The 12,212-nt window shown below is 58.3% G+C and overlaps 1 protein-coding gene across 1 annotated transcript; it reads right to left on the bottom strand.

Annotated features, from left to right (window-relative positions):
* Positions 1-3,715: 3,715 nt before the first annotated feature.
* On the bottom strand, positions 3,716-11,236 carry TENT5B (terminal nucleotidyltransferase 5B). The gene is made up of 2 exons (XM_054648359.2): positions 10,796-11,236; positions 3,716-7,100 (listed from the first exon to the last, which is right to left on the bottom strand). Exons 1-2 carry the CDS (start codon positions 10,970-10,972, stop codon positions 6,081-6,083), a joined length of 1,197 nt encoding a protein of 398 aa, XP_054504334.1. The 5' UTR covers positions 10,973-11,236; the 3' UTR covers positions 3,716-6,080.
* Between the last annotated feature and the right edge of the window lie 976 nt (positions 11,237-12,212).

The following is a 12,212-nucleotide window of genomic DNA, read 5'->3' as shown; positions in this document are numbered from 1 at the left end:
AAAGTAATCAGCTGTTCCAGCCACGCCGGCACGGGGGGAAGGGAGGAGGGCTCCAGGGGTGTCCGTACCTCCAGCCCCTCCTTGGATTACAAGGCACAAATATAGGGCACACAAACAGCCCCGGAGCGCTGCCTTCCCCTTTGAAGGCAGGGTGACACTGCTCCAGCCGAGCCCGGGCTTCGATAGCAGCGAGATAAGGAGGGCAAACACGCCGTGGTGGTGGAGAGGGCAAGGATCAACCACCCCAGGCAGCCGGGGCTGTGTTCTGTCCCCTGTCCCCGTCCTGTGCAAAGGGAGGGTGGGAACGGCCCGGCAATGGGAAAGGAGCGAGCTGCTGGCAGTGAAAACGCGAGCTCTGTGCTGGCAGAAAATGCGAGTTCTCACCTGCACAGGGAGAGATAACGCATCTCACACCGCCCTGCGCTCCGGGGCGCCGCTCCAGCCTCTGCCCGCTCCGGAGCCGCCGTCCCGCCCTCCAGCCCTCATCCACTGGGAATGTCGCTGTTTCCCCAGCCCTCATCCACTGGGAATGTCGCTGTTTCTCCAGCCCTCATCCACTGGGAATGTCGCTGTTTCCCCAGCCCTCATCCATCTGGGAATGTCGCTGTTTCCCCAGCCCTCATCCACTGGGAATGTCGCTGTTTCTCCAGCCCTCATCCACTGGGAATGTCGCTGTTTCCCCAGCCCTCATCCACTGGGAATGTCGCTGTTTCCCCAGCCCTCATCCACTGGGAATGTCGCTGTTTCCCCAGCCCTCATCCCTCCCGGGAATGTCGCTGTTTCCCCAGCCCTCATCCATCTGGGAATGTCGCTGTTTCCCCCTGGCATCCCCCTGGCATCCCCCCCCGGTGGGACGGGCAGGGTTTGGGGTGCAGGGGAGCAAGGACACCCCGTCCTTGGCCTCTCCCTTGTGCAACACCTCCAGGCTGCGGTGACAAGGCAATTGATTTCTTTTCCTCCTTTCCTCAGGAAACGCCTCTGCCCTGGCTGTCAGTCATCCCCCTGAGCACCTCGGGATGCCAGCGGAGGATTTCAATCAAATTCGTCAGAGCCATCGTGTTTCCACAGGCTGGAATGTGTGTCCGGGCCCGGGGATCCGCCCCGGTGAGGGAGCAGCGACCCAGCAGCAACTCCCAGCCCAGCAGCAGCTCGGGCACGTGTGGGTCATTCCCGGAGAAAAGGAGCAGGGATGAGCGGGCATCCGGGGGTTTGGGGCAGGCTGGAATGCCGTGGAGCGGGCAGGAGGCTCTGCAGGAGCTGATCTGTTCTTGCGGTGGCTCAGGAGGGACGGGAGTGCCTGAGCTGCTCGCTCCAGGCTGCATCCGAGAGGCCAGAGGTGGGAGAAGGTGGGTGTCAGGGAAATCATGGAGCTGATAGCCAAGAAGTCTGTGGCAACCTGTGTTTAGAGCTGAACAGAACAAACACTTCATGTACAGAAGGGAAAAAAGCTTTTTAAAGGTTCCTCTGCCTGTGCACACAAGAGGTTCTACACCCAGGGGTGCTGGGCACTGGAACAGGCTCCCCAGGGAAGTGGTCACAGCACTGAGTCTGCCAGAGGTCAGGAAGGGTTTGGAAACCCTCAGAAGCACACTTGGGGTTGTCCTTGATGCTCTGGGTGGCTCCATTCCAAGCCAGGGTATTCCACAGTTCCAGCAGGAGCTCAAACCCTCTGTGGAGCAGAAAAGGCTGAGCCTGGTCCCGCAGCAGGGCCAGGAGATGGGATCAGAGTGAGGGACAGAGCAGAATCCTCACCCTCAGCCTGCCCTGTGCCAGCCCTGGGACAGGCAGGGGGCTGTGCCAGCCCCGGGCAGCCCAGCCCGGGCCGGGAGCCCTCGGGGAAGGGACACATCAATGGAGCGTTTGTCCCGTGCTTGGCAGCGGGTGCCGAGCCCAGCGCGGCTATAAATGGCAGGGGAGGCACACAGACAGGCTGTTCTCTCCTCTGCTGCAGCCCCAGGAGCAGCCTTCACAGCCGGGACGAGGAGGAGGAGGAGGGCAGCCAGGGAGAAGCACTGGCACGCTGCAAGGAAAAGCTCAATAGCGATAAAATGAAATGGAAATGCTGTGCTGGGTCTAGCAGCCGCCCGCACGGAGCTGGTGCCACCCTGGGCGCAGGGCCAGGCTGGAGGCAGCAGGGCTGCAGCAAGATGCTTCTTGCATGCTGGAGTCAGGACAAATTCCTGCCGTTTCAGTGAGCTTGGAGCACGGCCAGGTGTCCTTCCAGGAGAAAAAGCTGCAGCTGCAAAAGCCGCAGCAGCCCCAGGAGCGCGGCTGCTCTGCAGGGCTGGCTGGGTTCGGATGCTCCTGCAGCCTGGGCAGAGGGGCTGTGGGCACATGCAGCACCGTGCCACCGTGCCAGCAGCCCTGCTCCCAGCACAGGCACCGAGCTGGGCACTGCCCAGGCCATGGGCTGCATGGAGGGACTGGAATTATGGCCCTGAAGGAACAGCCCCAGCCTCAGAGCCAGGCTGAGGGGAGCCCTGCAGCAGCACCTGAGCCTGGACTGTACCCAGCACAGCCTCAGGCACATCCTGGCTGATCCATCACCCCCTCTGCTCAAAGAGGAAAATAATGACAGAATACAGGCTGTGAGAAAATATATAGGGGTTTTTTTTATTTGACAATTAACAAAAGAGGGATGGGAATCTGGGCTGTAAACATTGATAGCTCCTTTCTGATCACAACGAGTACTTTCCACCAACATCCCTTTGTATGCTCTGATCCACCCAACAATGCCCCGCCAACTCTGTCAGGGCTTTTGCTGCTCTGCTCAGGGTCACAAATCCAGAGGCAGCTTATTCACCACACACCCACAGCAGGAGCAGCCACTCACACAGGAGACAGCTGAGGGACTAAGATACTTCAGAGCTGCTTCCATCGGTGATACACACTTGGGAGAGGCAGGAGATCATGCTGGGTTTGGGCCAGAAAGAGGGAAACATCTCTAAACCCAGCAGGTCAGAGAGAAATGAGCCCTGCAAAAGGCAGAGCCTGCCCAAGCAGGGACAGGGACTGTGGCAGTGCCAGCCCAGCAAGAACACCCCAGCCCTGCTGTCAGAGGGAAGCTTGGCCCAGGACTGTGAAGGTTTGGAGATGCAGAGCCAGCAAGTCTGTCCCAAAGAGGGACTGGCACCTCCTCAGCTCCATTGTTGCAGTGGAACCAGAACTGCCTGGAGCTCGACAGGGGGAAGTGAAACCTCATCTTGGGCTGGAGGGCAGCCAGGGCTGGGGAGCTGCACCCAGCTGCCAGCCCTGCCACCCGCAGCACACGGCTTTGCCTGGGACACCACAGCCCTCCCCAGCCTCAGTCTCTCCTCCTCCAGGAGGAAGCAGCCTGCAGGTGGGTCAGAACCAAGCCCAAGGGCTTCAGGCACCTCTTGCTGCTCTCAGCAGCAGGGATGGAGCCATGGAAAGCCAGCAGGGAGGGCCCTGGTGCCACCCTCCCTCTCCAGCAACAGGGAAAGGCAAAATGCACAGCTCCAGTGTCTAAAACAGAAACCTGCCCCAGCTGCAGGAGGGCCCTGACAGCAGCCACGGTGCTCCCCAGGGCTCAGAGCTGCTCTGGACTCAGGCAGATCCAGACCAGGTGCCCAGCCTGCCCCTTTGCAGCTGCCCAGCTGGTCCTGAGCCTGGCTTTTGGTGGGAACAGGGTTGGGTCATCTCCTCATCACACCACCCAGATGGACAAGCAAATAATAAAAATAATCCAACAAAATTGAATACACTGTATTTATTCGTAACAGATTCTAAAGAATCTAGTGAGTCTATGTCAAGCCCATCGCATGACAAGTGATACAGGTGTAGGAAAAAAAGGACATTTAAAACAAACAAAACAACGGGGAAAAAAAAAAGAAATCAAGTGCCATTCAAGCTACTGGAATCTTCCAATTGCCCCCTCACAGGAGGCAGCACAGTATCACTGCAAGGTCAAGAAAAATTCAGGTTCAAGCCACTCACAAGAGCCCCACCACACACACTCCATAAATGCAAAGTGCAATCTCAATGGTAGGTCACCCTGTTGAGCTGTGGCTGTAGGGGATCTGCTCAGACACCTCAAAGGGAAGGAGGGAATTTCAGTTTAGTGTGTCTGTGGGTAGGAGCAGCCTGTAAAAAACACGCTACATGGCATCTCTGTTCCATTTCAAATGCAAGGGAAAAAAATCTCACCTTCCTCAAAGCCACAGCAGTGGCACAGTCAGGCTCCCAACAGCAGCCCTAAACCAGTTTGACCCTGCCTGGGAAATCCCAAGCTCCCAGCACAGGGATGAGGCTCTGGGGAGCTGGGGACTGCCACAAGGGCTGAGCTGAGCTCAGGAGGCAGCCAGAACCTGCAACAAGCCCGGGGCCAGTGCCACTCCCCAGCTGCGGGTGCAGGGAGCAGAGCTGGGCCAGCTCCAGCTGATGCCGAGGGCCACCCCCACCCCTGGCTCCCCATTCACACTGCCCCCACCCCAAAAAAGGTACCAATCTGGCTATACACATTCCAAGGATCTAGTCTTTATTTCAATCTGTCCGGGTATTACAGTTTTGTCACAAAAACAAAACAAAAAAAACCAAAAAACCCCAAAAAACACGAGTTAGTAAAGGTACTGGAGCAGGTCAGCCCCGGAGGCAGCACCAGGAAGCTGTGGTGGTGTTCCCGAGCAGCATCCCTAGGAAATGCCTGCTGCCTGCCCACTGAAACCCGAGACCTCGGGGGCTCGGCAGCCCAGGCACCTCCGTGAAAAACTTCTGTGCTCCGGACACTCAACAGCTTCAAAGCCACGCCGGGCTGAGAGAGCCAAACCCTCCAAACACCAGAGGGTCTGCTCAGAAGACATTGCTTCCCTAAGGCCAACTAACTTCACCCCCCCTTCTGGCCCCAGGCTCCATTTCTAGCTAGAGAATGAATTTCAAATGCTATCAGTGAATCACAGGGCTGGGAATGGGCTGCTTTGGAGATAGGACCTGCCCAAGGGATGATCTCCAGCATGAAGAGGTCTGTCCACCTCCCTGGAGGACACAGCGACAGCTGGAAATGACTGACCAGCGACCTGGATGGTTTGTGCTTCAAAGGACCAGCCTCACCTTCCCCATGGCCCAGCTGGCCTGTGGCTTTGTGCATTAAAATCACACTGCATGTCCAAAAAAAAAAATTAAAAAAAAAAAAAGTCGGAAGAGCAGCATTTCAAATTCCCCTAGAAAAAACAGGATTAGGTTTGGCAGCCTGGGCCAGGCTCCTGGACAAATCATCTGCCTCACTATATTTTGGCACTGCAGACTTGGGAGCTTGAAGAAATCCAAGTGTAGGTCCCTGCTGCCTTTCTTTTTTCCAGCAAGCCCTGCACAGCATTTTCCACCATGCACTCCCCCCCTCCCCAGCGCTCCCAGTTTCAGGCAATTCCAACCCCCCGGGTTAGGCAGCCCCACTTTGGCAGCCCCTGGCTCCAGCTGGTCCTTCACAGGCAGCAAGTCATGCCCAAACCCCTCAGCCACACAGAACCTGCTCTGGCCTCAGCCAGGATAAGAAATGATCTTGCGACCCTCCCACCCACGACAGAAACGTTTTCCTCCTCAGACATTCCCCACTCGAGCTCTGGGCCATCAGCCCCCGCAGAAAATAATAAAGTTTACAGTACAGTTGTGTTTATATTGTTACAGGCACTTAAACAGGATTCTTTGGTCCTTCAAAGGAATTAGCCACCCTGGCTTCTCTCGGCAGAAACCACAAGTTTGCACACCCAGAACACCTCCTGCACTAAAAAAAAAAACAACCACAATTCAGATCCATTTCAGGGCAGTGCAGCTCTACCTTAGCATAATTCTACAGTCTCCCCTCACACACCCCACCCACCCCATTGCCTCCACAATTCCATAAGGAGTCATTCCCATAACACTGCACTTCCCATCACAGTGTACAGCAGACAATGCTCGTCCCGACAATCCCAGGAACGAGACACTCAAGCAAGAGTCCAGGAAGTTTCCTTTTGTTGCAGTTCTGGGAAGGTTGGTAGGTTTCATTCTGTTCCCCCCTCCCCACCCTCCCAACCCCCCAAGGCAAGGAAATACCTTGGAGGACAGACCCCGGGGTTTGTCCTGGCTCAGTTACAGGGAAGCCACGTGGGGTAAGACTGATTGCAAGGCAGGAAGGGCTGCACGTGGGTCACGTAGTAGTTGAAGTTTATTTCACTGACATAAGGGGCTGGCTGGTAGAAGCAGGTAACGTTTGTGACCGTGGGGATGATGTTCTGCTCAGCCAGGACCCTCACGGCCAGCATGGCAATGAGGTTCAGGGTCTGCCTCCTCTCATGTCCCATGAGGCAGACTGTGCTCTCGTTGACCACCCTGTGCAGGGTCATCAAATAGTCATATCTGTTGCTCTCCATGCCCACAAAGTGGCTCTGCAGGTAACACTCCAGCTTCCTCAGCTGCTCGCCGATGTCAGAGAAGTCTATGAAGAACCTGGAGCACATGTACCTCTGCAGGGCCTTCATATCCACCTCGGACTTGGGCTTGAAGCCCCTGACCAGGAGGTTGCAGTACTTGAGGAGCCCCCCGCCGCGGATCTCCTCGGGGTTGCGCGTGGCGATGACGCGGTGCCGCAGGTGCTCCATGGCCTCCTCGAAGTCCCCGTACATGCTCTCCCCGGTCACCGTGGGGTGGAAGTTCTCGGCCATGGGGTTCTCCGAGCACTCCCCGAAGAGCAGGAGCGAGTCCAGGATGATCTGGAAGGAGTCCACGCTGAACTCGAACTGGCGGCGCAGCGAGTCCACGAACTTGAGCTCCACGTTCTTGCCGCTGTTGTTGGAGAGCGAGATGAGGCTCCAGCGGTCGGTCTCGTTGCACACCTTCACCAGCTTCTGCACATAGGCCTCCTTCAGGGTCATGGGCGTGATCTTGTCCTTGTTGACTCCTTCGGGGAGGAAGTCCAGCAGGCAGTCCATGACCACATCTTTAACCAGCTGGAAAACGTCCTCGGTCTTCAGATCCACCCCGAAGATGAGGTCCAGGTCCTTGTAGCCCAAGCCACTGTCCTGGTGCAGGACGTGACTGGCAGCTGAGCCGTTCAGCCTGACGTTGTGCACTGGGACTCCCTTCTTCTCCAGGCGGCTACGGACAACCTGAGACAGAGACACGGTCAGTGAGAGGCAGAGGAGCAGCCTGGGGCAGCAGGAGCACTCCCCGCGTTCCTACAGGTCACTCCAGTGCAAGACAGTGAAATAAAAAGCTAATCCATTGGAAATAGGTCACTTTGGAAAGCATCCCGAGTCCTGCCAGCAGCTGGGGTGGCTCTCCTTCACTTATTCCCTGGCATTAGAGATCTCACTGCACAGGATCAGCTGTTGTGCTTCCAGTGCAGGGTCTGCTCTCCCTGCCTTCCCCACTCTGGCCTGGAGGCCCTTCCTGACCCCATTTTTTGGGGTGGTCTCTGCCCTCTACATCCCCTCCCAGCTCCAGTGACCAAGCCAAGAGCAGCCGACCCCAAAGAGGAGGTGGCAGCACAGTCTGCAGCAGTCCCTGTGGATTTAATCAGGGTGGCTCACTCCTTTTAGCCATCCCTTCGGACTGTCAAGATTCATTAAAGGCAAATCAAGATGCCAGAGCAGCTCAAAAGCCCCAGCCAGGCGTATGCAAGTTCATGTCCCAACTAGTAAGTGTATCCTAACAATTTCCAGTGTGTCAGAGCTTCGTGCTGAGCTTGGCGTGCTATCAAGCACAAGAGGCAGCTTTCATCTTACGGGTGTTACTCCGGTGATTTTAATGCTGCCTGCTCAGTCCTGGCACACCCAGCAGCCCCTCCAAAGCTTTGTTCATTTACTGGGAAGCTGAATCACCTGCCTGATTACTTAACAAGCAGGAGGCTAAAATAACCCCCAAGACCATAAAATAAACTATCTGGACACCAGCTTATAATTTGAGTTTAACTCAGCTCAAAGATCCCAGGAAGATTAGGTTTGCACCTTCCAGCAGAAGCTCTCCCCACATCTCATCCTGTCATCCTGCTTTCGTGTTCCCCTCCAGCCATTTTCCATTTTCCTGGGAGTCCCAACCAGCCAGCCTAGAGCAAGGCCATGGCTTGAAAGAGCCGAAGCTTGGGACACAAATGGACAAATTGGATCATCAAGAGCCAGTCTGACTGGGCCCTTCAGCCCTGTGAGCCTGCCCTAGTTTGAGAGGCCCCACAAACTCTGCATTTTGGCTGCCCAAAACATGAACTTCAATTCCGAGCTGCATCACAAGGGCCAAACCCTCTTGGCTGCCTGGGGCCTGAGCAGCTCTGGGGGAGAGCAGAAGCATTACAGATCTGGTCCCAGCAGCAGTAAAGCTGCCTCTCCATGGTTTTTTTGGGAGGAAGAACACAGAAAAGGTCAGGGACTGCAGCATGGAACCCTCATCACCTCCCAGACCCTCGGTGACCGCGCCAAGGGCCACCAGCGAGTTCTGCTGCCTTCCCAAAAACACCCCAGAACAACCCCACTGCTGTCTGCACACCTGGGAGGCTGTCAAGGCTCAGGAGGCAGCTTCCCCTGGTGCTTCCCCTCTCTCCATGAGCCACCCCTGCTCAGCAGCTGGGCTCCTCGCCAAGCCCGTGGTGACAGTCACATGCCAGGCACAGTGAACCAGGGGCTGCTCACCCAGGCCACACCTGCCCAGCCAGAGAATGAAGCTGTTTTCCAGGGCAGACAGTCTGAAAGGATGGATCTGCTCCTAGAAGACACACAGGGCTGTTGCCCCAAAGCGAGCAAACGTCACCCAGGGGAGCTGCTGGCCTGGCCCTGCTGCCAGCTGGAGCCACTCACGCAGGGCACAGCTCCAGCACTGCTCGTGCACTCAGAGGCTGCTCCCAGTGCTCCCAGGCTCAGAGACACAAGATATAGGTCACAAAGTCTTAGATGCAGAGCTGGGCCCAGTGCTTGGAGAAGATCTTGTTCCAGATTAATTTCCTGACCCCAAAGAACATTTGCTTAACCCCTTTCTGGTCACGGCTCAGGAGCTGCAGCGTTCCAGGCCCACAGGCTCCAAGCTCACTCAAGTTCCCCAGGCTGTGTGAGATATACTCAGAAAACAGGGAAAAGACCCAATTGCTCCAGTCAGTGTTGTCCCAAACCATCCCAGAAATCTCCAACCCAAAGAGCAGCTGGGAGCAGAGCACTTTGCCATTTCCTGGGAGCTTCCACCCAGCAGCCCTCACCTGGAGCTCATCCCCCCTGGCTGCAGGCAGTGGGTTCAGGGCTGCATTTTCCCCCAGAGGGCTGGATATTTCCAGGGTTAGGCAGCTGCTGACCTGCTTCCCAAAACAGCAGCTCACCTTCCGTGTGGTTGGGATAATTGACTGTGACAGCCAGGCAGGAGCAAATCCTGCTGCGTCCTGACCTGCGCCTCGCAGCTCCCTCGACAACAACAGGATAAATAACTGCCTTTTGGGTTACTTGTTCCAGCTTAGTCAGCCCTAAACACAGGCTCTGCCAGCACGGCCGGGCACAATTACAGCCCTCAGCTATCCCGTGCTGGAGGCTGCTGCTGGCAGCACCCTTTGGGCAGCCCCAGGAGCTGCTGCAGTGTCGGTGCTGCCCCAGCCAGGGCAGCCTCCTGCCCGCAGCTCTCGCCATCTGCCATTCTGCCCGAGGCAGCCAAAGCCAGCCCTGCTGCCCCCGACAGCAACTCGAGGAATCCCAGACCTGCCTTTCAAATGTCACCCTTCCGTCTCCCAGGCTTAACTCTGACTCTTTCTCAAGCAGCTGAGGCTCCAAAATCCCGGTTATTGTGAAAGCCAGTTGGGTCTTAGCGCCGTGAATAGGCTTTTTAATTAGAAGCCAACATGCCCGATTTTACATTTGATGAGTCATTACTGAGGAATGAAGTCGCCTCCCAAATATGAATATGCATCAGCTCATTCGAGCTACATTGTTAGTTTAATATTAAACACAGTTAATACTTGATGGTTAAACTAAGAGGAGCTCGTGAACAAGCCAAAGTATCGGGCAGGCTCTGGAGAATTCAGCCAGGGGTGCCCAGAAATCAAAGGACACGGACATTTGATCCGGCCTTTGAATTAATAACTCTGCCTCTTCCAGCACGAGCCCAACATGTCCACCAGCACGAAGCCATTTCGTGGAAGCAGCTCCAAAAAAAGCCACTTTTGCCCTGGCCACACACATTTCACTGCTTTTAAGGACAATAAATTAACTCAAAAAGAGCAGGAACAAGGTGAGAGGGGAGGAAGCCAAGCAGGATCCATGGCACAAGCTGCAGCAGCTGCAGGGATGGGGTGAGGCATTCCTGCTGTGGCTGCTGGCAGCCCCACCGGGACCCCCGGGATGGGAACTGAGCCCACAGCAGCCCAGGATGATGCGGGCCAGTCCCCCCAAAGCAGCCAGGCCAGGCTGACAGGACTCAGAGCAGGCTGCTCTGGTGGAAGGTGTCCGTGCCCATGGCTGAGCCGCTTTTCCCGAATTCCAAGCCTGGCAGGAGTCAGCTTTGGGACACTGCTATGGGACACAGCAGGATCTCGGGCTGTCCCGGGCAGAGCCGTGCCGGGCTCCCTGCGGTCCCTCAGCCGAGGCCATTCCCCGATGTTAATTTAAGGTCCCTTCCAGCCCGGCCCGTCCAGCGGCTCCGCGCTCCCCGGGCCCGCACCGGCCGTGGGAGGAGGCCGAGGTGCCCGGCCGGGCTGGCTCGGGGCCCGCCGGGCCGGTTATCGCCGCCTCAGCACTTTTATTTTCTGCCTGACCCCCGCCGGAGCGGGGCAGAGTCCAGCGGGGCCCGGAGCTCGCCCCTCACAGCCCTCGGCCCCGCGGCCCCTCGGCCCCCTCACCTGCACGATGGTGCGCGGCCGCACCGACAGCGTGGGGAAGTTGCCGCGGCCGTGGATGGGCACGGCCTCGCCCAGGATCTGGTCCAGCCGCTGCACCTGCTCCCACGTCAGGACGCTGAAGCGGCTCCCGCGCTGCTCCGCGCCGCCCGGAGCGGGCCCCGCCGCCGCCTCCAGCATCGCCCCCGCCGCCGCCGGAGCCGCTCGCCCGGAAACCGCCCGGAAACCCGCCGGAAGTGCCGGTGCGGGGGGAAGCGGGAGGAAAATTTAAAAGTGGGGGGGGGAAAGCAAAAAACCAAAAAACAACCCCCCCCAGGGGCGCCGGCGAGGGGCGGCTGCGCGGGGCGCGGCGGGAGCGCGGTCGGTGCCCGCAGGGACTCGCACAGAACCGGCCCCGGCCGCCCCCCGCCCGCCACCGGCTCCGCTGAGCGCTGCGCCCGCCCGCGCCCCGCCGCGCCTTTTATGGACCCGCGCCGCGCCCCATTGGCCCGGACCCCCGCCAATCCCGGCCCGAGCCCGGGCCCAGGGGGAGGAGCGCGGCTGGACCGGGGCCAATCGAAGCGGCGATTAGGGGAAGGGGGCGGGGCGAGGGGCGGGGCGGGCCCGAGGACACGGGCGACAGCGACAGCACCGGGGCCCACGGGTGGCACAGGGTGGCCCTGGGGTGTCCTGTGGGACCCCAGCCACGGCCTTGGTGTCCCACTGAGTCACCTCGTGCCACAGCAGTGCCCTCCGATGTCCTGTCGGTTCCCTTTGGTACACCCTGGTACCCTTTGATACCCCACTGATGCCCCACTGGTGCCCCACTGGTGCCCCACTGATATCCCACCGATGCCCGTGATGCCCCATGATCTGATGCCCCATGAGCTGGTGCCCCGGTGATGCCCCATTTGTACCCCAGTGCCCCACAGATGCCCCATGATCTGATGCTCCGTTGATGCCCATCGATGCTCTGCAGGCTGGTGCCCCATTGATTCTCCTGGAGTGATGCCCACAGTCTGACACCCCACAGATACCCCGTGGTCTGTCCCTCCACAGCTCAGTGTCCCCATCCTGGCATGCCCAGCTCCCCCTGGCCCTTGTCCCTGGCCAAAAGGGCCCCCATGTGCCAGCTCTGGGTGCCACCCTGGGGCCATGGAGCTCCAGGAGCTCAGAGCCAGCCCCTGAATCCCAGAGCGTGGCCCAGCTCCCAGCTGAGCCACCACCTCCCCCTGGGGCCAGATGTGTCCCCAGCCTCTGACCAGCCATTTCCTTTCATCCCAACAATCCCCATCCCTCTGCAGCGCTCATTTCTCACAGCGTTTCACCCTGCAGACATTTCCAGCAGGGCCCTCCCTCCCTGCTGAGCTGCTGCCCCGCGGCCCCGGGGATGGACAGAGTGACTCCAGCTCCACACCTGCACTGCCACTCCCATTGCCCG

This window comes from Agelaius phoeniceus, chromosome 22 (genome assembly GCF_051311805.1).
Source record: "Agelaius phoeniceus isolate bAgePho1 chromosome 22, bAgePho1.hap1, whole genome shotgun sequence".
Lineage (NCBI taxonomy): Eukaryota > Metazoa > Chordata > Aves > Passeriformes > Icteridae > Agelaius > Agelaius phoeniceus.
This window is presented reverse-complemented; position numbering and strand designations above follow the sequence as displayed.